The sequence below is a fragment of the Sapajus apella genome, unplaced genomic scaffold (assembly GCF_009761245.1).
Source record: "Sapajus apella isolate SASKATOON/1434 unplaced genomic scaffold, GSC_monkey_1.0 scaffold8, whole genome shotgun sequence".
Classification (NCBI taxonomy): Eukaryota; Metazoa; Chordata; class Mammalia; order Primates; family Cebidae; genus Sapajus; species Sapajus apella.
The window spans coordinates 18,816,664-18,843,885 of record NW_022436948.1 but is presented as its reverse complement, the minus strand read 5'-3'; the positions used below and the strand labels follow the sequence as shown (position 1 = coordinate 18,843,885).

Here is a 27,222-nt window from a genome sequence, read left to right as displayed (position 1 = left end):
TTAAGTCTTACGAGCCTTGACTTAAATGGAGAGAACTGCTGATTAACACAGTTTTTTAAAAGAGCTTAATCAGGGGAATTCTCAACGGTTACATACAAAGGCACACTCAAGTCTATACAGCACTATGATCACTCTGCCAAAAGAGCTGGCAGTTAGAACACCATTGTGTGCATTAATATTGACATATTATCAAAAGAGATGAACCATTGGAATTACTTAATGAATCATTTTTTAAAGCAAATCATTACCCACTGATTTTTGATATTATATATGTGATGTTTTTCTATAAATCAGGCTTATATATTTTTATTTAGATTTGACTTCCTAGTTTCTGGGTTTCTTCCTCTAATTCACAAGTCAGCGTAGGGTAACATGGCAGACTTGTATATCTAATGTACATGACTTTTCAGGCTGTATTATGACTTTAGCAAATGCTGGGCAGCAGGACACCGTATTTAATTCGCTGCCTTTGCAGTTATCAGACTGCAATCACATTTGATTAAGAGCGCCATTTATTTCACTCAAGGCCGAGAGTGCTCTCCTGGGGAGAGACAGGTGGTGCTCTCCTGTTGATGAAGTCCAGACAGCCAGAGAGGGAGCCATGTCACCAGACGTGACACTCTGCAGCTCAGTCACTGACTTTCCAAATGACCTTGGAGAAGTCATTTTGCTCCCCATCATGTTTTATTTATTCTAAAAATTATTATTATGATTCTTTTTGACCACTGTGTTGCTCAGGCTGGACTCAAACTCCTGGACTCAAGCAATCTTCCCACCTCAACCTTCCAAGTAGCTGGGACGACAGGCATGCATTTCCATGCCTGGCTTAAAACCTGGATGTTTTCAAAGCCCAGTGTTTTCATTAATGACAGGAAAAATTTTTAAAGCCCTTCTAAGTGCTTTTATCTATAAATATGTATGTCAGAGGGGCAAGTTACTATTACCTCTTTACACATTAACAAACTGAGGCTCAGTGACATTAGGAGATCAAAGTTCACACAGCATCAGGAACACAAGCCCGACTTTTCTGAATCCAAACATTTGTGGTCTTTCTCCTACAACTTCTATCACTAAAACTACTGTTAATCAAGAATAGAATTACAAAGCATTGTTTCCTGTTTAATTCTACTTGGCAAAGGCCAAGAGGGTCCATTTACTTAATGAAAGAATGAATATTACTTGAGGCTGCAACCTCAAAGTAGAGTTTTCAGCATTTATTTGATAAACTTAAATTTTAATATATTTCTATGTGCAATACTTCGTAAGCTGATTCCACATTATGCCTGATGTTTGTTAAGAAAAAAATGTTGTTTCCACACAGTAGAGTTGGCTATTTGCAACCACAGGTAGCTCTCAATTTTTGCAAAATGCAGCATAGAGAGATACAGTTTTGCTTATGTTTCTGACAGTGTGAATTTACACAGCAATATGTTTAAAGTAATTTGTCATGTTTTTTTTCTGTTTTTGTCAGATGTGTGCAAAGGCATAAATTTTTTTATTACCTGTAGGGCCTTTTTCTTCTTCTCCTTTCTGTAACCATGAATATTGAAACTAAAAATTCTCTTTGTTTCTGAGACACAGAGAGTTACTATTGGCTAAATAGCTGAGGCTTTCACCCATAGCACTTTCAGATGGAATCCTATTACACTTTATGAGGTTATCATCGCCCTCTGAAATTTTCATTAGTTATGGGTGTGTACATCCTAACGTCCTGCAGTTTGGAGACAGCTGGGAGACCCTGTGTTCTGGTTGCAGCTGTCCCTCAGAGTTCTTCCAATATAATGGAGTAAAAAATCACTGGGTGTGTGTCAGTCTTCCTTCCTCAATTTTATCAATAAAATATTTTCAAATTTTAAAAGTCAGTGTGACACTAAAAAATGTACTAACAAAGTAATATGTTTCATTGTAGAGCAAAATTTTATCAGTGGCTCATCACAACTTACATACAAACACAAAGAAAATACTAAAATGATGTAAAACTGAATCTCCAAAGTGATCCAGTTGGTCGAATGGGCACCAATTATCATCAGTGTGGGACTGCCATATATTCTACCAAAGAAAACAAACTACCATGAAGTGATAAAGATAAGCAAATAAATATACTAGCGAGAGAGAATGAGCCCACAATTCCTGGAATTTTACAGTAAATGGTTTGTTTGTTTTTTAAAAAACAAACAAACAAACATTTTCTCTCCAAAAATTATGAAAGTGAGTTGCACAGGAGCCTGTCTTCTTAACAGTCATAGGCTGGCAGATCATATTGCCTCATTCACAGAGCACATTTAACGCAGAAACATGACGGGAGGTTAAATTATTATAATCAAATTGGCTTTTCAATTCTAGTCTCTCTCATCTGATTACAATTTATCATAAACAGTGTGATTAGAAAGTGGTGACTGATTCTATCATTCCTTTTACTCTGTAATGACACCTAATCTGTATTCTATGAAAAGATATTATGTGACACCAATAACACATTGAAATGATGGTTTGATTTTGCTGCGCAAATATTTTTCCAGATGATGCATAATAACTTAGACCCACAAAATGTCAGGTTTTTCATGTTTAAAGGATGAATTGATCTGCATGTAAATGATCCATTCTGGATCCTTCAGTCTGTTAGGCCCCAGTGGCTTCGATAGTGAGTTGGCAGACTGGCTTCTTCTCCTCTCAAATCTGGGGTGTGGAAGGGCAGACAGATAATTAAGGAACATAAATAATCTGATAAATAATAACAGAATAGTGTGTTAGTCTTGGCACTACTAGGAAAAGATACCGAGACTGGGTAATTTATGAAGAAAAGAGGTTTAATTGACTCATGTTTCTGCAGGCTGTACAGGTAGCATGACTGAGGAGGCCTCAGAAAACTTTCAATTATGACAGAAGGGGAAGGGGAAGCAGGCTTGTCCTCACGTGGCTGGAGCAGGAAAGCGCGTGAAGGGGGAGAGGCTACATACTTTTAAACAACCAGATCTCATGAGGACTCGCTCACTATCACAAGAACAGCAAGGGAGAAATTCACCCCCAGGATCCAATCACCTCCCGCCAGGCCCCTCCTCGAACACTGGGGATTACAACTCGACATGAAATTTGGGTAGAGACACAGATCCAAACCATATCAACTAGAGAAGGGATAATGCAACAGCAGCATACAGCAGGGAATCAAATCCAGACATAGTGAGTAAGAAAAGCTTCCCTCCAAAATACAGTGTTTAGATCTTCATAAGGACAGCAATGAATCATTTTTACTCATCCCATCTTGAAGCCTTCTTCACATCTTCAGGAGCCAATGAGAAGTGGCAGAAATAGGCCAAGTATGTCTCATTGTAAATGTCAGCTCCTCACATAGCAGCTATATGAAATGATTTTAGTCTGAGCCTCATCCTTCTCATCTGAACAGACAGGAATAATACGTAGGTCACAAGAACTGTTCTGAAGGTTAATTAACTTACAAGGTTTTAGTTTTGGTGACAGAGAAAGCATTAAATAAATGATAGTTCTCTTTCTTCCAGCAATTCCTGCTGCCACCAAACACACCTTCTTTTATAATATTCAACTGTGATTTCTATCTAAAGTAGCTTTTAAACCTAAATTATATGAACCAATATGAAGTAATCTAATGTGGACAACAATTCAAGTAAATAAAAATGGACTCTCAGGCCAGGCGCCATGGCTCATGCCTGTAATCCCAGCACTTTGGGAGGCTGAGGAGGCAGATCACAAGGTCAGGAGTTCGAGACCAGCCTGGCCAACATGGTGAAACCCTGTCTCTACTGAAAATACAAAAATTAGCTGGGCATGGTGGCGCCCACCTGTAGTCCCAGCTACTCAGGAGGCTGAAGTAGGAGAACCCTTGGAACCCGGAAGGTGGAGGTTGCAGGGAGCCGAGATTGCGCCACTGCACTCCAGCCTGAGAGACAGAGTGAGACTCTGTCTTAAAAAAAAAAAAAAGGACTCTCACATAGACTGCTTTGCTATGGTAACATATTCAATTCAGCGTGAACTGGAATATCAGAAATCCTACGTTTTGTATAACATAAAACACAACAAGCAAATAGCAGAAAATAAAGGCATTCATTGTCCCCACTACCACAAGGAGTGTATTCAGGTTGATTAGTGAAGGACAGATCAGTTTTGATAGAGGCGAGAAGGGCTAAAACGTATCCAAATGTAAAGAGGGGAGAAATCACGGTGTATTCCTGAATCTGCTTGGGCCTCTGTTGTTGGTTTGCTGTTCTATTTCTTATACCTCATTTTGGAATATCTCATTTATTCCCACACACCTTTTGACCCAGCATCTCCAAGCTTTTCACTCCCAGACCCACGTGTGATGCTTCATGCTCTCTACTGAGCTACAGATGGAACATTCTGCCAACTGAGGCTTGGTTCATACCCGAGAGGCTTTTCCTCATTTAATGTACTAAAAGTGGAATTCATTTCCCTTTCTGAACCATCCTGAATATTCCCCATTAGTTCCCGGCACGCCATCCATCTTCTTATCCAAAGCAGAAACTTCAGAATTAATTCAGTCATGTTCTTCTCATTTAGCCCCAATCCTTAGCCACACATCCCATCAGTCCTCAAGTACTCATCTCTTTTGTCCTGTTATCCTGTAGCACAAGACACTGTCAAATAGCACCAACCCTCGCTCCCCAAGTGTACTGGGAAGTTAGGTAGTGGCAGGAATGCCTGGGAGTTGGTTACAAGTGCAGAATCTCAGGCCCTATCCAGACCTACCAAATCCGAATCGGCATGCTAACAAGGTGTCCGGGTGACTCCATTGCAACTATCATCAAACTTTTCCACTGCCTTTTTTTAATTGTAAGAATTTTCAAACATATAAGAATTATAAATAATAAAACACCCACATACCACTACCCAGATTTGTTATGTGTTAATAATTATACTTTCTTGAAATATTTAATTTAAAACCTTTTTTTTGAGATGAGGTCTTGCTGTGTTGTCCAGGCTGGTTTCAAATTCCTGTGCACAAGTGATCCTCCCACCTTAGCCTCCCAAGTAGAGGCACTCCACCCTGACTGAACAATGAAATATCAGAGTTGAAGGCCACTTCCCCACACTCCTTCCTAGGGTGACCCATATGTCTCAGTTTGCCCAGGACCATCCAGATTGCTGCATTGAAAGTCTTGCACCCCTGGAAACTTCTCAGTCCTGGGCAATCCTGAAATTCATGAGTACTTGTCTCTCCCTCACATATTTACATATTCACGACATCTGCCTGTTTTCACAAATAATACACAGAATTATTTTATGTGTTTAACTTTATGCAAATAGCATCACGTTGTACACATTGCTCTTCAGTTAGTCCTTCATACAGCGTTATCAGTTTTGAGATTTACTCTAATGGTATGTTAATATGAATCAAGTTATTTCAATTGCTGTTTCCTTTGCATGAATACACTCTATCCACTGTCTTCTGATGGAGGTGTGGGTTGCTTCCAATGTTTTGTTAGTTTTTAAATAATATGTCAACCAGTAGTATAAATGTCTCCTTGTGCATATTTGGAAATTTCCTAGGGAAAATATCTAGAAGAGGCGTTACTGCTAAATCCTAAAAGATATCTATCTTCAGCTTTACTACATGGGGTCTGATTGCTCTCAGGGTGGAACAGTTCATGTTCTCCCATCAACAATGTGAGAGTCCTTTTATCTTTGCCCACATTGCTTGGAACTATCAGACTTATGAAATATTGCAAGTCTGATGGGTGTGAGATGGTATTTCAATGTTTTAAGTTGTTTTTGCCTGCTTTAGTTAGCCAGTTGGAGCATCTTTCACTGGTTAATGGACCGTCAAGTTTTCTGCTCTATGCCTTTTTGTTGTGCACACACATTGCTCATCATCCTGTTGAGGCATTCTGGATACTAATCTTTTGTGAATCATATGAACTGCAAATACCTTCTCCAAGTGACGGTTTGCCTTATATTTTTACCTAGGAATTCCTTTGTTCTCTATATTAAAAATTTTTTAAATTGAGATATAATTCACATCCCATAAACTCACCATTTTAAAGTGCAGAGTTCAGCATTTTTTAGTAATCTTTTCCTTCGTGTTTTTCAATATTTTATTTTAGACATTTCTATCCTGATAGCATAATGCTATTCTCCTCCTATTAAAAACATAAATGTTTGCTTTTTGTTTTTAGTATTTAGTCTGATAAGAGTGGACTTTTGATTGTGGAGCGATGAATTGATCTCAATTAATGTTTATCCATATAGATCTTACTTGTTTTAGCAACACTTGTTGCGTAATCTCTCCACCTCCACTAGTTTGTAATGCCATTTCTATCATCTATCAAGTTCCCATATAGACATCAGTCAGTTTCTTTCTCCTTATTCTTTTGGTTTATCTGTGAACCAATATCACACAATTTATTTTTTATAATTTTATAATAAATCTTGATGTCTGTAAGGCATATCTTCTGACCTTGTTCTTTTTCATAGCTCTTTTCTCATTCCACGCCCTTTACTGTCCCACATAAATTTTAGTGCTGTTCTTTCAAATTCAACAAAATCATTGCTGTGAATTTTTATTGGAATTGCACTGAATTTACAGACAGTTCAGGAAGAACTGCCATATTCAAATATTGACATCTTTATAATACTTGCATCCACAATTTGATACATCCCTTAATTTCATTAGGTCTCTCTTTATCCCTTGTAATTTTTACATGGTTATAATACTCCCTAAGTGCATATATTATTACTGGATTGCTTACTGGATATATCATAGTTTTAAATACTGTATTTTAGATTTATTATGCACATATCTATTATGTTTTCTTATTGAATGTTGCTGGTATATAGGAATAAACTACTTTTGTACACTGATCTTATATCCTGCAATTTGGGTGAATTCCGTTATTTTTGTTATTTTTTTTTATAGTCTGAGCAATACTGACAATCATCTCATTTGTAAATGAGAGCGATTTACTTTCTTCCTTTCCAATTTTTATTGCCTTTTAAAAAATTTGTCTTGCTGATTGCACTAGCCGGGATTTCCAGTACAATGCTGACTAGAAGTGGCAGAAGGCACTAGTTTGTCTTATTTTTGCCTTTAAAGGGAAGGGTTATACCAACATACCATTGATTACGGTGCCTGAGATAGGGTAGTAGTTTTTGAAAAATATATTTATTAGGTGAAACATTTTTCTTCTATATCTGTAGTTTGCTAAGCATTTTAACTCTGAGTGATGATTTTAATTCCTTTTCCTTTTAAAACTGATCTTAGAATTACTCTTCTTTAAGAAACCTTCCCAGCACTCTAAAGTTGGAATAAAAGCTCCTCGTCTTTGATCCCACTGGATTTTGTGCTTCCTGCAGCAAGTTCAATTATCTGCTGATGTGTCTATGCTCCTCAGTAGCTTCTAAGCAAGTCAAGGGCAGGAACCTCATGTTTCATTCATGGCTATATCCTCCAGAACCTGATGTAGATCACTAAAAACTGTACATAGCTATAAAATAAATTGTTGAAAATATGTTCAGGAAACTTTATTTTTCCTTCCTAACACCCAATTCTGTTTCTGACAATTAGGCTTAATTTACAAAGACAGTAATAATAGCATAGACAAGTTTTAGCTATCTACACATTTATATTTGTTTTTAATACAATAACTCATGGAATGCAAATATACATCTGAAAAATCACTGATTTCCTTCTTATAGCAAACATAAGTTGTTGCTACATTTCAAATCAAGTTCATATTTAATTTCACATCATATTAGTTACTTATCTTTGTGTTATTTTTAAAACAAAAATAAGACTCCCACATACTTTGATTTGTTCAGTATGTACTTTCTAAAGGTTTTTTCATATCTCAGTACTAAGATTATTTTAATTAATTCAAATGATTTTTTTTAACCAGTGCCAAAGGTCTTTTTAAATGCATTATGTTTGTCAGTGTCTGAATATCCTCACCTGTTTAATACAGAACACTAAGCTACTTAATGATCATAGGACCTCAAATGCCATTTGAAAATATGAAACCTTTAACTTTTAACTGAGTTTTGCTTTCATGCATAGCATGGCTCAGAAATCACAGTTGTGATATTTATTAGCTGTCTTTGCAAAACTGTGGGTAATACATCTTTCACATTTCATTGGGAAGAAAAGAAATTTAATCTCACCAGGGTCTCTATTATTAGTTCTTCCTCTTGATTTTTTTTTCCCGTGGGGATTTTATGTTGGCCAGATGGGACTCTGAAGAATCCACAGACCAATTGGTATTTTACAGTGGCAAAGTGGAAAAGCAAAATCTATTTTTGAGTTAGGAAATTAAATTAAATTAAATGTCATCTAGCTTACTATATCCAAACGAGTCATTATTTTGTTCATATTCAATAGTGTACAATTATTGTCTTAAAAAAAAGAATAACTTTATTTTCCTCAACTTTACTTCAGTTCTGTGTTTATCATGTTCCACTAGATAACAGTAAGTAGCCACTCAATTGCACCCTCTATTCCCCTGAATTCTACCAATACTAAAGAGTATTCTATAAACCACGTTTTTACGCTGGATATACTTTCTGGGGAATGCCAATTAAATTTCATTAATAGCAAAAAATTAAACATCGCTTTCCATATTCATCACAGAATATCTATCTTCCATGAAGCAGAGTTGCTGAATGAAATGTTTGAGAATCAATCTGGTGGGAAATTGCTTATTTCTCAAATTGACCCAATTCTCCTTTTTAAATATTCAGAGGCTTCTATCTTCAGGGAGTGGCCCTCATGGTCTGAAATCTCTTAAATGGAGAAATAATTATAAGGTAACATAGTTTGTCATAAATGGTTTCAAATAGTGTAACATCTCAAAGTGTGCATTCCACATATTTCATCTATGGAGTAAATAAAAAGAAGTTTCATTTGGAGCCTCCTCATCTTTGTCTATTGTCTTAATGATGTCTAAGAATGTGCCTGTTCTATATAAAACCAGATATCTGATTTACAGAAAAGTACTGAATTATTTTGTTTAAGTTCTGCTAGGCAGGACCGATAAGAGCACGTCCTTAAAGAATCTATCTTTTGCCTGACCTACTTATTCCTACATTCTATAGTCAAAGTTTACCCCTTCCCCATCTAGCCACACTAAACAATAGGGACTTTCTCAACTGGATCATTTCCTTTCTTATATCTGATTTTGTATGCAAGAGTCTGTCTAAAAGGCATGTTCCTTTTCTTCACTATTTACGTAAATATCCACTTTTCCTTCAAAACTCTGATCAGATTCTATGTTTATGGTGTGTTCCTTAAATATCTCCTCCTAAACACATACACACACACTCTCTCTCTCTCTCTCTCTTTTTCTCTCTCTCTCTCTCTCTCAGACACACACACACACAGACACACACACACACACGGACAGACTTAGCTTTCCAGTCCTCCAATGATACTTCAAAGATTAGCTCTTCGAATTAGAATTGCCTATGCTCTCTTTTCTTATCAGATTTTGAGGTCTTGGACTTCCAAGAGGACTCTGACTTCCTTTTCATCTTTGGATCCCAGGATCTAGGCCAGCACTGCCATGGTAACAGGCACACAATGTGCATTTATAAATAATTAAATGACTGAAATAAACATGCTGAATACTGTAAAAATTATTCTTAAATTCTGGATAACACTAATTCTCCTATACTGAAGTCGGTATCTGTGACTATAATGACCAGAAGTAGATATGTTATCTTTTAAGTTTAATTTTCAAAGTTTTTCATAAGACAGAAGTAAATCTTAAAATTCCTAACAGCAATAAGAAAGAAAAATGGCACCTGAATTTATTTGCCAAAATTAACTCATATTTAAAATAGAAAGCATCTTAAAAAAAATGAGAGTGTGGGGTGCAGAGGCTCTCGCCTGTAATCCCAGCACTTTGGGAAACTGAAGTGGGCAGATTACTCGAGGCTAGGAGTTCATCACCAGCATGGACAACATGGTGAAAACCTCTTTCTACTAAAACTACAAAAATTAGCCAGGCATGGTGGCACCTGCCTATAATCCTGGCTACTTGGGTGGTTGAGGCATGAGAATCGCTTAAACCCAGGAGGCAGAGGCTGCAGTGAGCTGAGATTGTGCCACTGCACTCCAGCCTGGGTGACAGAATGGGACTCTGTCTCAAAAAATTAAATAAATAAATAAATAAATAAATAAAAAAGGAGAGCGAACTGAGTAAAATAAGACTTTTCAACTAAATTAGCTCCTGTGACTGCTTTATAAACAAATCTTAATGGTTAGTTTGCAAAAGAGCAAGGGCAATTGAAGTTAGCAAAATTAAGGGCTAAACAGCAACTCTGATTATTTCAGTAGGTGACTAGGGGAAGGACTGAGCAAGGACAGTCAAATGGCCCTAACCCAACCAATTTACAAACACTCTAAAATGCCCAAATTATATTTTGCTGTCTTTTTAGCTCATTTTAAACTGAGCAAACATTTTTATTGTAAAAACAAACAAAAAATAAACCAAATTATAAAAATATTCACTTAAGTTACCTTACATTTCAATGTGTGATTCCTTTCTTCCTTATTACTTTTCTAACAACTGCAAGGGTTTAACTTTTTGTTACGACAATTAAAATGATTTCACTAAGAATGTGCCTGGATGCTTAAAAAGAGGAAGCATCGTTATGAATTTCAAAACAGAAATATATGAAAACATGTGTATGAAGGAACCCTTGTGAGCATTCTTGGAATTAACTTTTTTCCTACCTACTGTATCCCAAACCACCAATTAAAAAAAAAGAAAAACACACTTTGGGTGGAGCAAAGAACTCTTTTCAAATGTTAAACAATACCTGGAAATCCTGAAAATGTATTCTCTTATATCCAGTGGGAAAACACTTTAAAGTCTCCCCCGCCCCACGTTTCTTTTTGCTAAGAATTGTTTAGCATGAGATATGCTCAGTGGTATCTAGTTTGAACAGAAATTTCAGTTATAACTGCCTGAAATATAATGCCATCTGTGTTAATTTTCCCTTCTGAAACACGATTATTTTTCCCCCAAACATAACAAGTACCTGGTCTTAATAATCTAGATCAAAGTATCAACTCACGTAATTCTTCACTTTAACCAGTGGTGAAATTAAACATATAGAATATAAACATAGAATATAAAAATGTGAACTTCACTGCAAATGTAAATCATAACAAGTACATCTATAAATTCAAATATTTAAAAATATTCTGATTAATAAGTAATTATGAGTTATACGTATTTACCAGGGTGGAGGTAGCTATGGAGTGAGAAAGAGGTCACAATACACTCCACGATATAGTTAGTGAACTGAGAGACAGGCCGAGAGCCAGATGACCAAAGAATCCCAGAATCACTTTGACTTCACATTCTCCAAATCTATACTTACACCTCTACCGGGGACAGCAGCATCTGGCATGTGGAGACCGTTTGAGAACAAAATTTAAATTTGTTAATGATATATTTTAAGTTACTTTAAATACTGTGAAGTAATATACCACTGTAAACATCATTATATATTTATATTTGAGCTGATGAGTTCCTGTAAAAAATCATCCTGACAGTTTTCTAATGTAAGAAGTGGGCTTAATCTCTTTTCTACCAAACTACCCATGAAGAAAAATGTAAACATTTTTAGAGCTTATTTGCATTTCAAAGAAGGCTTAAATTCCATACATGATTTTTTATTGTAGCTTGACATTTCTTTCACATCTATAATAGTGTTCAAGAGTATCCCAAAGTATAATTTTTTTGTGTGTGTTTTCAGAGTCATGTTCTCTAATATCAGCCCCAACACTGATTCTAGAAAGTTTATGTGGTGCCAGGTTTTCTATTCTCGGGAAATGGAGAATGTGTAATAGGCCGTCTCATTGGACACGTCCCTAAAATAGCCGGGCACATATGACTTAGTGCCTAATGTTTCCTGTTTCCTATTGAGCCTTTGTAGGCATGAGTTAAACAGAACTGTTTGGGAACAGAACATTTCCCAAATCATCATGATACGGACTTGAAAAACAAAACAGGAGACAGAGCCACAACCGCTGCTGCTATCTGAAAGTCACGGGAATTTTGACTCAATAAATTCTTATGTTCCTAATTCTCAACTTTTTATTTCTCAGCTGTGGGTTCCTCTCTTGAGGAACTGACAAGTGCACACTTTTCCAGACATACAACCCCGGAGGCAGGTCCAGCTTCTCCATTTTCCTTTGTCCAGAAGCAGCTCTAAAATAAATTCCTAATTTGTTGCAAGGACAGGCTTAACACAGCAAGGAAATGCTTAACAGTCCTCATGTGTCTATTTTGTTTGTGTGCCTTATGATTTATCACTTTGCATTACTTATACCTAGCTTTCCTGAGGCTCTAAGCTTGTTTCCTGAAGTTGCTGTATATGTATTATGTGAGAATTGACAGTTCATGTTTCAACTGTTTTTTATTCATAACCTCTCTTTTTCCTGACATCTACTGGATGTGTTAAATTAATACATGACGGCAAAATAAACTGGCTATAATTAAACGACAAATTTTAACATGCAAATCTTTCAACAAAACAGATAAAACCATATGACTGATGATGTTATAACATTATCAATAAAATGATGTCTACTTAAAATATTATTAGAGTAGACAAAGTAAAACAATAAAAGAATAACTCTTTTTAGTTCCTTTATAATGAAGGCAATTTATTTTGTATATTATTTTGCATATTTTGTCAAATAACATAGCCCATTAGATAGCTATGTGTTAATATCTCCAGTAAAGATTTCATGTCAATAACCAGTCTTGAAATCTCTTGCCCACAACTCTCACTTGGTACCTTTTAAAAACATAACTGGACAAGTGGACAAGAGGAAGAGCTTCAACATTGCCAAATTTGACTAATACTCACGAGAGGATATTCCCAATATAAGCGTAGTAGGAGCAACAGTAGGGCGTGGTTCCATCACAGCAGTAAGATCTGCAATCTTTGCCACACTGAGCAAGGCAATCATCTACAAAACAAAAACCACATGTGAGCAGTTATGGTTGTAAAATAGCAGTTTCAGGAAAAATTATTCTATTTCACATCTTAATCAGCCAGTGACCACTCTTTAGTGGTTTTAAATCTTCATTTTCATCCTCAGGATTCAAAAACATTTGTAAGGATCTAAACTAGCCTCTCTTTCCCATTAGACTTTAAGCTATAAAGCCATAGACAATTCTTGAATCTTCTACACCAAGCACCATAATTGCTAGTCAGGGTTAGTTGAATGGGATAATGAAGGAAGGGCTGAACAATGAAACTACTCAGTCATTGGATTTGTCCATAGAGTTTTATAATAATTTTAAATGATAAAATCTTCTTAATTAGGAGCAGTGGCTCATGCCCGTAATCCCAGCACTTTGGGAGGCCAAGGCAGGTGAATCACTTGAGGTCAGGAGTTTGAGACCAGCTTGGCCAACATGGTAAAACCCTGTCTCTACTAAAAACACAAAAATTAGCTGGGTATGGTGGTGTACACCTGTAATCCCAGCTACTCAGGAGGCTGAGGCAAGAGAATTGCTTGAACCCAGGAGATGGAGTGAGCTGAGATCATGCCACTGCACTCCAGCCTGGGAAATAAAACCAAAAAAATAAAAAATTCTTCTAACTTTAGGGAATTATATTCTCAACTCACTTCAATTAATAGAAAGGTTTAGTTGCATGGATAATACCAAAAAGGAATAATTTTGAAATGATGAATGTTTTCCATGATAGTGTATTACATGCTTTTCTTTTTGTGCCATGTTTTTTTACCTTCATAATTACAGTTTGCATACATATGGTAACACAATGAGTCTGCATCCTGTAAATTCATTTGAATTAAAAGATGATTGGTTATAGGAAGAAATCCCCATATACAATTATTTTCTAAATAATTAAGAGTTTACTTAATGTCAGATTGAGAAATCAATAAGGTATAAAACAGCACTATGTAAAGGGGAAAGAGTTATTTTCTGAATAAAGGATCAGCAATTACTATTTTTCCATATACTTTTCAGCAAGAAATATTATACTAAAAATGTTGGATAAAAATTATTCAAGCTTTGGAGTATTCTTTATTTCACCTAAATGATTTATGTTTAACATGCTAAGGTTGTCACTCAGTCATATAAATTATGATGAATATATAAGTTTCAGATACATGATTAGGAAAACATTAAGTGCAGTCTGAAAATTTAGGTTGTACATTTAAGAATCACAAAATAATCCATTTCCAACTCAATTCCTAAAGGTAATATTATTATATAAATCATATAAAACTTTTGCTTCCCTGTCAAAGCTGTAACATTAAAAGTACAAAATATATTTATGTCTACATGTCCATGTAATTGATTTATCCAGAAAGGAAATGTTACATTGCTTTTAAATCACTTCCCTGCTAAGATGATTCCTTACAAAGAGATGTGATTAAAAGGCGGCAAAGTTCAGTCACCATTAACAATTATGCATGGCTTTTGTGGAACAAATGGAAAAGTTCATATTTTCTTCCCCTCAATTTTATTTTTACATTATAGCTTGACAAACATGACCCTTGAGGTTTACCTCTGGATTTTGGTAATAAGGAATGAAAGAGAAAAATAATTACTTTTGTGAGATTCAATAAGTTCTTAAGTCCACTTTTAAAATTTGAAGACAGAAACACAATCTAATGATTTAGATACAAGGGATAAGCCAATATATTGACAATAAATGCCTTTTGCGGAGTATGACAGACTTTTAAAGGCTATTTAATTTACAGTTTTCTTGGTGAATTTCCATAGCTCTCATTTTTAGTGCTGTTTAATTTATTCAAATATTTAGACTGGTCAGTTATACAAAGGGCTTAGCAAGGATGTTTTGCTTCACGTTCTTAAAAGCCATTCAATGCACACCCACAGCCATCTGATCTTTGACAAAGTCAGCAAAAATAAGTAATGAGGAAAGGACTCCCTATTCAATAAATGGTGCTGGGATAACCAGTTAGCCATATGCAGAAGAATGAAACTGGACCCATATCTTTTACTGTATACAAAAATTAACTCGAAATAGATTAAAGATGTAAATGAAAGACTTCAGACTATAAGACTCCTAGAAGAAAAGCTAGGAAACACCGTCCCTGACATCAGCCTTGTGAAGGAATTTATAACTAAGTCCTGAAAGCAATTGCAACAAAAGCAATTGACAAGCAGAATTATTAAACTAAAGAGCTTCTGCACAGCAAAATAAACTATCAAGAGAGTAAATAGGCAATCTACAGAATGGGAGAAAATATTTGTAAACTATACATCTGACAAAAGCCTAATACCCAGAATCTGCAAGGAACTTGAATAATTGAACAAGCAAAACCCAAATAATCCCATTAAAAAATGGGCAAAGGACATTAACAAGACACTTCACTAAAGAAGACACACAAGCTGCCAACCAACACAACAAAAAAATGTTCAACAAGTCACCAATCATCAGAGAAATGCAAACCAAAACCACAGTGAGATACCACTTCACGCCAGAAGGCTATGATTGAAAAGTAAACAACAACAACAACAAAAACCAGATACTAGTGAGCCTGAGGATAAAGGAAATACTCATACGCTGTTAGTGGAAATTAGTTCAGCCACTGTGGAAAGCAGTTTGGAGATTTCTCAGAGCTTTAATCAAAACTACCATTTGACTCAGTAATCCCATTGCTGAGCTATATATCCAAAAGGAAATAAATCATTCTATCAAAAAGACAAGTGCATTTGTATATTCATCACAGCACTATTCAAAATAGCGAAGACAGTGATTCATCCTAAGGTTCCATCAATAGCGGACCCAGTAAAGACAAGGTGGTACATATACATCGTGGAATACTATGCAGCCAGAAAAAAACTAATGAAATCATGTCCTTTGCAGCAAGATGGATGCAGATGGAGGCCATAATCCTATGCAAATTAATGCAGGAACAGAAAACCAAATATCACATGTTCTCACTTATAAGTGAGAGCTAAACATCAGCTAATCACGGACATAAAGATGGCAACAATAGACACTGGAACTACTAGAAGAAGTTGGAAAGGGAATGGAGAGGGGTTGAAAAACTCTTGGGTACAATGTTCAATACCTGGGTGATGGAATCAATTATACCTCAAACCTCAGCATCACACAATATACCCATGAATAAATCTGCTCATATATTCCCTGAGTTTAAAATTAAAGAAGTTGAAATTATTTCACAAAAAATAAAATAAAAGCCATTCTGACTTTGAGAGAGCTAATGTCCTCACCATTCTGTCAGAGTAGGACAACCTATGTCTAAGTAACTTCATGGGTACCTTTTGAACCATGCCCAGGACAGTGACATCTCATTAAACTCTCCATGAATATCAAAGGTTCAATTACTACCATTTTATTTCAGTGACTACCCTTATGGGTGTTATCAAAATATTCTGAGCCAATATTACAGGAAACCAAGCCCAAAATCCTGTAGCCAAGAAGCTGGATTATACCTGCAGCAAACCTCTGGATCTTTTCACACATTGGTCATTGTTTTTATGGTATCTTCCAGAGCTCTTGTCTACTTCTCAGAATTAAACTGCCCAAAAGAGGAGATTTAACAGAATGACAAACACGTTCACTATCACAGCCTCTCCAAAATGAAATTTCAACCCTACCTCCAAGCCTTTTTTATGTTCATTGCTTTCTCTGGGTTACTTGAGAATAATTTGACACAGATCAGTGTTCCCACCATACAGTAGTTTTTTCTCACTGGATAAACAATAGATTACAGTTTGTCCCAGAAGATAAATAAGATTACTTCTAATGTCCAAGTTAGTGTCCCTGAAAATCAGCCAAACTTTCTTCAATGACTTTTTCCTGAAAGGTACGGTCTGGAAGAAGGTTCCTTAACTCACCCCTGCCTCCCACCTTAAGGAATCTGCAGAACAGGAAAAACAGTATCTGGCTTGAAGCATTTGCTTAGAAATGGCCCTTGCAAGCTACAGCAAGATAAGAGAGGAAGGAAAGGGAGGGGACAGAGTTACAGGCTGAGGTCTGGAAGGTAAAACCTTGACCAAATCCTGCCTTTGTAGCCTGCAGTGGGAGTCAGACAATAATATCCACACTTCACTGGGTCTCCTTCCAAAAGTAGCTCTATGGTACAACATTATGCTTCAGGTATAGAAATCTTTTTCTTATTTGTTTAGCCAAATGAAATGTGAATCCAATGCATCCGCTTTGGGAAAAATAATTTGGATTATGAGCAGTGCATGTACTTAGATTTTTGTCCCATAAAGCTGGCAATTCATTTAATACCATAATCTATTTTGATTTCTGTGGTGTTCCAGCATCTAACCTCAACCCTTCCTTCCAGCCAACCTCTTAGTTCCAACCAAACTGAAATATCCTTTGTTGAATGTACAGATCTTGATTTTTGCCTTTGTTCACATACATCCTACTATATCCTACTCCATCTCGCTTAGTCCAGGGTTTCTCTATTTTTCAAAGGTCTAGTTCCTTCAAGTCTTCCTCAATTCAGTTTTCCTGAGCAAATATTGATTGATCTTTTTGCTGAACAAAATAAACATTGTTCTCATGAAGCTTACTCATTTAAGCCAGCAATAAGGTCTTCTTTGAACGTCTATGGCGCATGATTTTACTTCTCCTATGACACAACCTTTTATACCTTAAGTTAATTTATGATCATACCGTACTTCCCAGAGAAGACTGATAAGAACATGACCTCTTACGACTCAGCATAGCTCACTGAATAAGTAATAGTTGAATGAATATGAAAAGCATAAAAAGCCCTCTGAATAAGAAGTCCAGGAATTGAAACCAAAGAGCTTATTAGCTAAACACTTCTTAGCAAATATAACAAGTCAACTTAGCACTGGCTTACAGCTACTTGGTAGCTTTCTCGAGAGGGATTTCAAAGAAGAAAAATGAATGGACTGAAAACTTTCTAAACTAACCATCCTTGTAGCTGGCCGGCTTCACTGAGGAGTTGGACACCTAGTACTAGGACAACAGGAGGAAGGGAGCGATGTGTGAAGCAGAAGCTTTCAGTTTACCACAGGGAATAGAATGAAGAAACAAACAAAATTGTGCTTCAATGGAGTGGTTTGAGTATGTGTAAGTGAAGGTATTTAACACTGTCAAGCAGAGGAGGTGAAAAGCATAATTGCTTCAAAAGGACTAATAAAGATATTTTTTTCAATAGAAAATGAATATTAATGCAATTGAGTGTTAATCCCTCAAATTCTGAAAACCTTATATAAATTTAATAAAAGAAACAAATGTTATAAACAGATTAAATGTAAATTCCCTTCATTCAATAGGAAGGACTTATGCTTCTTTTATGAATTTCTATATTAGAAAGCGAGCATTTTTTCCTGCTATAAAACATCTTTAAAATGATAACTTCTAGACAGCCACTAATTTGCATTTCAATAAACAGACTGAAAATGTCTACAGAAGTTATGATGACTTTTCTAGCAAGGTTGAATGAGAAATTCATTCTTGTAATGCCCAGGTACAACGTTGAAGAACATCATTTCAGCTGCAGCATCTTTTTGAGTATCAAAGGTAAATTGCGGTGCTCTATATACATTTAGTATTGGAGGGTCACGGGTGAGCCTGCGATTTTTGTCATAGGACGTTAGAGACACAAAAACATTTTACAAAGAACTCTGCTTTTAGCTTACATTGTTTTGTGAATATGAACTGATGCAAAGACCAAATGTGTAAGAAACTTTATATCTGAATAACCAATGAAAGGCCCTTTGGGGTTCCATATGAATCACAGAACAAGAAAATCCACTTTGCTTCATTAATTATTAGCGGTTCTTACTACGAATAATTAGAAGGGAAATGAGATGCTCTTCTCTTATAGAAAAGTGTTTATCCAAATCTACTTACGCAGATTAGACCCTGGATGAATTCATGCTTCTCAAAAACCTTATGTTTGACTTCAGTGCACCCAATAGCCCAGTCTACCACACTTGTGAATCTTCCAAAGAACAAAAACAAAGCTCCAAGGCTTTTCATTTGTAAGAGGAGAAACCAGGAATATTCAGAAAGCAGAAGGTGGAGAGGCCAGTGCCTAGCCTATAGATAAGTTTGTTTGGATATAGTTTACTTTTACCAGGGAGTCAAACCCCTAAACGCGAGATTGCCATTTCCAAGGTGGAAAGGAAAAGAAAAGAAATGCAAAAAGGAAAGGTTAAAGGAAAAGGAACAAAACAAAACCGCGTGAGGGTCGAAGTGCGCGGGTTTCTGCCGTCGCCCTCGCAGGGACCATACCATGTCTGCCCTTCTGCAAAGGTCCCGGTGACCCAAGCGCAGCACCACGCCTTTGACCCTCTCCGCCGCCCTCTGTCACTGACCTGCATAGACAAAGAGCAGGACCAACTTCGGAAGCAAGACCCCTGGACGCACGGGCAGCCTCGGCGCGTCCATCCAAGCCGGTGGCCTGAGGTTGCGCGCCAGAAAGAGGCTTGGAGCGAAGGGAGAGCCCGGAACCGGAGGGAAAAGGAGGATGGAGGGCGATCAGATGGAGGGGGCAGCGCTCCAGAGAGCGGGGTGGAGCGGAGACCCGGCCATTGCCTAGGGAGTCTTCGAAGGGAGCCCGGGCTGGTCGCGTCCCGGGCCGGCGAGTGCGGGGCTCCGCGGAGCTAGGGCGCGCGTGGCCCGCGATGGGCTGCGCTGGGGCCCAGGTCTCTTTGTCTCGCCCACTGCGCTCAGACGCGGGGAAGGCGGCCACTCCGGCGTCTTCGGCCACCCAGGCTCACATTTCATCTCCGCGGGTGGCAACGACGCCGGGCGGGGGGCGGGGGTGGCCCCGACTCCTCCCCAAGCTCTGGTTCTTCCCTCTAAATGGTAACTATGGGATCAGGAAACTTTTTCTAACCCCTTGCTTTGGCGATTGCTGTACAGTTCAGTCTGCTCCTTTTTAGCCCCATCCTCTGCTACAATTTTTTTTCCCTAGGCAATGAAGAACTTTGCTTTTTATCTTAAAACGAGTGGAAGGAATTTTCAGGGTTGAAGGTACTGGACAAAGAGTGATAGTGAAAAAAAACCCAGGATTGGGACGTACACAAAGTGCATGGCATCTGTGCAGAAAGCTAATAAAATGTTTATTATTTTTTCTTGTAAAATCAGAAAAAAAACAAAACAACAACAACAACAACAACAAAAAAGCAAGCGTGCACACTGTCCTTACGGTTTTGACAATGTTTTGGAGTTACAGGCCTATGCAATTGGGCAAGAGAAAGAAAATGATTTATAAAAATTAAAAGCTAAATTGTCATTAGCAAATGAGATACATGTATACATGGAAAATCCAAATTAATCGACTCTAAAGCTCTTGTTTAAAAAACCAAGCTGCATGCAGTGGCTCACACCTGTAATCCCAGCACTTTGGGAGGCCGCAGTGGGTAGATCACCTGAGGTCAGGAGTTTAAGACCAGCCTGGGCAACATCGTAAAAAAACAGGAGATAAAGTACTTTCCTATGACCTTTCTCAACAGCAATTATTTTGTTGGCATCAGTGATGCTTTACTGGGGCACCTACTCTGTGCAAGACCTAACATCAAGTGTGGGATGGTTTGAGGAAGTAACTTTCTTTTTAAAAAATAATTTCAACTTTTATTTTAGATTCAGTGGGTACATCTGCAGTTTTGTCACGTGGGTATATCGTATGGTGCTGAGGTTTGGGAAATGAGTGATCCCATCACCCAGGTAGTAGTGAACATAGTACCCATTCATCCTTGCCTTCCCCTTCTATAATCCCCAGTGTCCGTTATTGACATCTTTATGTTCATGAGTACCCAATATTTAGCTGCTACTTGTAAGTGAGAATATATGGTATTTGTTTCTCTATTCCTGCATTAATTCATTTTTAATTATGGTCTCCAGAGACATCCACATTGCTGCAAAGAACATGATTTTGTATTTTTTATGACTGTATAGTATTCTGTGTTATACAATTCCATATTTTCTTTTTCCAGTTCTCTGTTGAAGGCCACCTACATTTATTTCATGTCTTTGCTACGGTGAATAATGCTGCAATAACGTATGAATGCATGTGTGTTCTGGTAGCTTAATTTATTTTCTTTTGGCTTGGATATATTTCCAGTAATGGGATTGCTGGGCCAATGGTAGTTTGGTAGTTCTGTTTCTGTTTTAAGTCCCTTTTTTTCCTTTTCTTCCATTTTTTTTTTTTTTTTTTTGAGACAGAGTCTTCCTTTGACACCGAGGCTGGAGTACAGTGGCACCATCTCGGCTCAGTGCAAACTCCGCCTCCCTGGTTCAAGCATTTTTTTTTGCCTCAACCTCCTGAGTAGCTGGGACAACAGATGCCCACCACCAGCCCTGGCTAATTTTGTATTTTTAGGAGAGACGAGGTTTCACCACATTGGCCAGGCTGGTCCCGAACTCCTGACCTCTGGTGATCCGCCCGCCTTGGCCTCCCAAAGTGTTGGGATTACAGGTGTGAGCCACCATGCCCGGCTTGTTTTAAGTCCCTTGAGAAATCTCCAAATTACTTTCCACAGGGACTGAGCTAATTCACATTCCCACTGACAGTGTATAAGTGTTCCCTTTTCTCTGCAGTCTCATCAGCATGTGTTGCTTTTTGACTTTTCAGTAATAGCCCTGCTGACTGGTATGAGATGGTATCTCATTATGATTTAGGCTTGCATTTCTGTGGTGATTAGTGACACTGAGCATTTTTTATATGCTTGTTTGCTGCTTGTGTGTCATCTTTAGAGAAGTGTCTGTTCATGTCTTCCACATATGGCTAGCCAGTTATCTCAGCCCCATATATTGAATAGGGAGTCATTTCCCCATTGCTTATTTGTGTTGACTTTATCAACGATCAGTGGCTGTAGTTATGCAGCTTTATTTCTGGGTTCTCTATTCTGTTTCATTGGTCTATGTGTCTGTCTTTGTAACAGTACCATGCTGTTTTGGCTACTGGTAACCTTATAGTATAGTTTGAAGTTTGGTAATATGAGGCCTCTGGTTTTGTTCTTTTTGCTTAGAATGACTTTGGCTGTTTGGGTTCTTTTTTGGTTCCACATGAATTTGAGAATAATTTTTTTCTAAATCGGTGAAAAATGACATTGGTAGTTTGATAGAAATAGCATTGAATCTGCAGATTGCTTTGGGCAGAATGGTCATTTTAACAGTATTGAGTCTTCCAATCTATGAACACAGAATGGGATCGCATTTGCTTGTGTCATCCATGATTCCTTTCAGCAATGTTTTGTAGTTCTCCTTGTAGAGATTGTTTCCCTCCTTGGTGAGATGTATTCCTAGGCATTTTATTCCTAGGCATTTAATTCAAGAAAATTAGATTATTTTCTTGAATTAGCTCTCAGCTTGAGCATAGTTGGTGTACAGAGGCTACTGATTTTTGTACATTGATTTTGTATCCTGAAACTTTACCATAGTCATTTATCACTTAGTTCTAGAAACCTTTTAGTGGAATTTTTAGGGTTTTTAAAGTATAGAATCATATCAATGAAGAGAGATAATTTGAGTTCTTCTTTTCCTCTTTGGATGCCTTTTATTTCTTTCTTTTGCTTGATTGCTCTGGCAAGGACTTCCAGTACTTTGTTGGATAGGAGTGGTGAGAGTGAGCATCCTTGTCTTGTTCCAGTTCTCAAGGGATATGTTTCAAACTTTTGCCAATTCAATATGATATTGGCTGTGAATTGGTCATAGATGGCTTTTATTATTTTGCGATATAGTCCCTTGATCCCAGGTTTGTTGAAGGTTTTTATTACAAAGGGATGATGGATTTCAAAGAAGGCTTTTTTCACCTCTATTGACCTGATCATATGCTTTTTTGGTTTGTTTTTTGGTTTTTGGTTTTTAATTTTTGAGATGGAGTTTCACTCTTGTCACCCAGCCTGGAGTGCAGTGGCATGATCTCTGTTTAATGCAACCTCTGCCTCCTGGGTTCAAGCTGTTCTCCTGCTTCAGCCTCCTGAGTAGCTGGGGATATGGGAACCTGCCACCAGGTCTGGCTAATTTTTGTACTTTTAGTAGAGACGGTTTCACCATGTTGGCTAGGCTGGTCTTGAACTTATGATCTCAAGTGATCTGCCCTCCTTGGCCTCTCAAAGTACAGCTAGTGCTCGACTTATGACCACGATGGTTCCGACAGACCGGTCGTAACACGATTTGGTCGTAAGTTGAGTAGGCTATATGTACAGTACTGTGAAATGATGTTATAAAAATCTTTAAGTCATATTTTATCATTATTTTCTTTCATTATTGTTATATATCCTAATTTTCTTTGTTCATTTTATGCCATTTGTATCATCTCTATAGCATTTTGTTTCTTATTTTTACATTCGTCAGGTTTAAGTAAAACACTGCATTACCAGTACAACTGGTTTAATATTTGCAAAGCATACAAAATTACAAAATACAGGTGCATACAAAAATACAAAATACAGGTGTAAAAAATACCATAGGAAACATTTTCCCAATTGCAAAACATATCAAAATATATAAACATGTACGAAACATTTTATTGGACGCTGGTGCTTGGCTGCAGATCGTTGATGTTGTCATCTGAGACAGCAGTTGGGGTTACTGGAGTTGGTTTTTTCATAAACATGGTGAGCTTTGTCTGAATTGTATGTTTCTTTTTTTCTTCATAAATTTCATGATACGGATGAAACACATCGTGCGCCATCCGTTCAATCCTTGCAAATCGTTTGATGTTTGGGTCCATTGCTTCGAAATGTATAAGAAGTTTACTGAGAGGGATTTGATTAAAAATATCCAAAACACAAAACACAAATTGCTGTACCGAGTCTGGGATAACAGTTGAAATGGTGCACGCAGAGATGGTAGTGCTGCCGGAAGCTGGTCAGCACTGCCCTACGTCCAGCTGGGCAACGTTTGCATTGCCAGACGCGGAGCAGTCGTGGCAAACAATTGTGGTCGTAAAGTCGAATGATCGTAAGTTGCATAGGTCATAAGTCGATCAATACATGTACTAGGATTGCAGGTGTGAGCCACAGCACTCAGCTGATGATATGATTTTTACTTTTAATTCTGTTCATGCAGTGAATCATGTTTATTGACTTGCATACATAGAACCATCCCTGCTTCCCGGAAATGAAGCCTACTTGATTGTGGTGAATTAACTTTTTGATGTGCTGCTTGGATATATTTCCAGTACCTGTAATGTGATTGCTGGGTCAATGGTAGTTTGGTAGTTCTGTTTCTGTTTTAAGTACCTTTTTTCTCTTTTTTCTTTTTTTTTGAGACAGAGTCTTACTCTTGACACCCAGGCTGAAGTGCAGTGGCTCCATCTCGGCTCACTGCAACCTCTGCCTCCCAGGTTCAAGAGATTGGTTTGCTAGTATTTTGTTGTGGATTCTTGTGTCTATGTTCATCAGAGATATTGGCCTATCGTTTTCCTTTTTCACTCTGTCTTTGCCAGGTTTTGGTATCGGGATGCTGCTGGCTTTATAGAATGAAAAAGGGAGGAGTCCTTCCTTGGTTTTTTGGAATTGTTTCAGTACAGTTGGTACTAGCTCTTCATTGTACGTCTGGTAGAATTTGGCTGTAAATTCATCTGGTCCAGGTGATATGGTTTGGTTGTGTTCCGACCCAAATCTCACTTTGAATTACAACAATCCCCAGGTGTCAAGGTTGGAGCCAGGTGGAGATAATTGAATCACGGGGCGGGTTTTCCCCATACTGTTCTCGTGGTGGTGAATAAGTCTCGTGAGATCTGATGGCTTTAGAAATGGGAGGTCCCCTGCACAAGCTCCCCTGCACAAGCTCTCCTGCACAAGCTCTCCTGCCAGCTGCCACTTAAGGTAAGTTTTGCTTCTCTTCTGCCTTCCACTGTGATTGTGAGGCCTCCTAGCCATGTGGAATTGTGAGTACATTAAACCTTTTTCCTTTATAAGTTACACAGTCTTTGGTTTGTCTTTATTAGCGGTGTGAGAACACCAGGGTTTTTTGTTTGTTTTGGTTGGCAAGTTTTATATTACTGATTCGATTTCAGAATTTGATATTGGTCTGTTCAGGGTTTCAATTTTTTCCTAATTCAGTCTTGGGAGGTTGTGAATTTCCAGATATTTATCCATTTTTGTTCATAGTAGTCTCTGAAAATCTTTTGTATTTCTGTGAGATCAGTTGTAATGTTACCTTTGTTATTTCTGATTGTGCTTATTTGGATCTTTTTTTCTTTAACTTAGCTAGTGATCTGTTAATCTTATTTATCCTTTCCAAAAACAACTTTTGGTTTCATTGATTCTTTGTATGAATTTTTGGGTCTCAACTTCATTTAGTCTGATTTTAGTTATTTCTTTACTTCTGGTAGCTTTGGGTTAGTTTGTTCTTTTTTACTATTTCCTCTAGGTATGATGTTAGAGCATTAATTTGAGATCACTCTAACTTTTTGAGGTAGGTTTTTAGTGCTATAAATGTTCCCCTTAATGTTGCTTTTGATGCATCCAGGAGATTTTGGTATGTGGTGTGTCTTCTTTCATTTGAAATAACCTTCTTTAAAGTTTCTGTGAAGGTGGTTTTGATAAAATCACAAAGTAACTATTGATTTAGCATTTTTTTCCCACAACTCTGTTATACAACAGTAACCTAGCATTAACAATGATTTTAAAATACAATTTAGAAAGATCCTCACATGTATAATATATTTAATCATTCTAACAATCCTAAAATGTGCTATATTACCATTGTTGTTACACTAGGCTTAGAAGTATTCTGAAAATTTAGTGTAAGTCAGAATCACCTGCAGGATGTGTTAAACTAGAGATCACCAGAACCTGTCCCTGATTCAGCTGGCACCAAGTAATTTACATTCCTAACAAGTTATCAGTTGATGCAGATGCAGCTGGCCAAGTACCATAATGAGAGCCACTGACTTAGAAAATTCTGACTTTAGGAATATTATCCCTGGTCACTAGCTACTGTTAAGAGGAAAAAGCAACCTTTAAATCCAGGTTTTACTTATTTATTTTTTAGATGTCATGTCTACTTTAGTATACCACTGTTTCTCATCTTTGCCTATTCACCAAGGTCTTATTCTTAGGCCTCCAAATCATTCTTAAAATCATCCTCTCAATGTCCTCAGTCTATATGATATATGATGATGATCTTAAAATTAAAAGTGGCTTTGAGTTTGTGGTTTTTTTCCCTTCAATATGGCCATATTAGCTTTTCAAAGGAAATTTGGGAGAGAGTTCACATTCAAACCATGTGCTTTGATATATTAATTTCATTGAAAAATCTGTAGAGAAATCATTTTGTTTTCATTATTAATCTTGGTGGCACAAATGCTCTGAAAAATTGTACCTTAAGAACTTCATATTTTTTAGGAAATATACTACAAGTACCACCAAGTATATGTTGCATCTTATTTAATTGTTTTAAACAGATGCTTCATCTTTTTTTGTTTGTTGCTGGAAAAACACTTCAAAATCTGTCCCTAATTCAAAGAAAAAGGGTAAGATGGAAGCTTTACTGTGTTTCTATTTATCCTATCAATTGTGACATTTGCATTCACTCCGAGGACAATGAAACAATGGCATTTGTATACACCTGGTTTTTTTTACTTTATTACTTTTTATTTGGAAATATCAACTACCAAATTTGCAAGAGTGGTATAAAGCACTCACATATTCTTTACTCCATTTTACCTATTAGCATTTTGTCTCGTTTGCTCTATCATTTGTTCTTTTTCTATATCTGTGCACATATTACTGTTTTTCTGAACCAATGAAGAGTAAGTTGCACACATTGTAGCCCTTTCCCCTAAATACTTTAGTGTGTGTGTTAATCTGTTGGAAACTTCCAACCTATATTTGCTGATTTTTTTCCTTTCCTACCAATATGCAATCTGCAGGGATACATTAAGCCATGCAAATATCCTGCTCTTCAGCAAATTTTCCTCCTTTAGGTTTAACACATATTAGTAATCTTTGCTTGAAGCAATCTCTGAAACAATCATGTTTTGAACTACAGCTTTCCCTCTTTCTATTCACCAGTTGTTGCTCATCATTCAAAATAAGAATGCCTTCTCCCTCATTGATTGATTATGAGTATGGACTTAAGAATTCCTACTTTTTCAACAGTTTATAATTCATTAATGTTAAAGTGTTCCATTTTGGGCCAGTGGAGCATCTTCAAGCTAGCTATTGTGTCCTTGTGCCCGACCTCACAATTGTTTTGGAGATTTCTTAACTTTCTGACATACAAGATATTCCGGGT

General features: G+C 37.2%; 1 protein-coding gene across 1 annotated transcript in view; it reads right to left on the bottom strand.

Moving 5' to 3' along the window:
• CYYR1 (cysteine and tyrosine rich 1) overlaps positions 1 to 19,806 on the bottom strand; it is a 109,283-nt gene extending 89,477 nt beyond the window's left edge. Inside the window, 4 exon segments of the mRNA XM_032277104.1 lie at positions 12,868 to 12,970; positions 19,344 to 19,490; positions 19,493 to 19,671; positions 19,673 to 19,806. Of these exon segments, the coding sequence (XP_032132995.1) occupies positions 12,868 to 12,970; positions 19,344 to 19,490; positions 19,493 to 19,671; positions 19,673 to 19,755 (512 nt within the window). The 5' untranslated portion in view covers positions 19,756 to 19,806.
• Between the last annotated feature and the right edge of the window lie 7,416 nt (positions 19,807 to 27,222).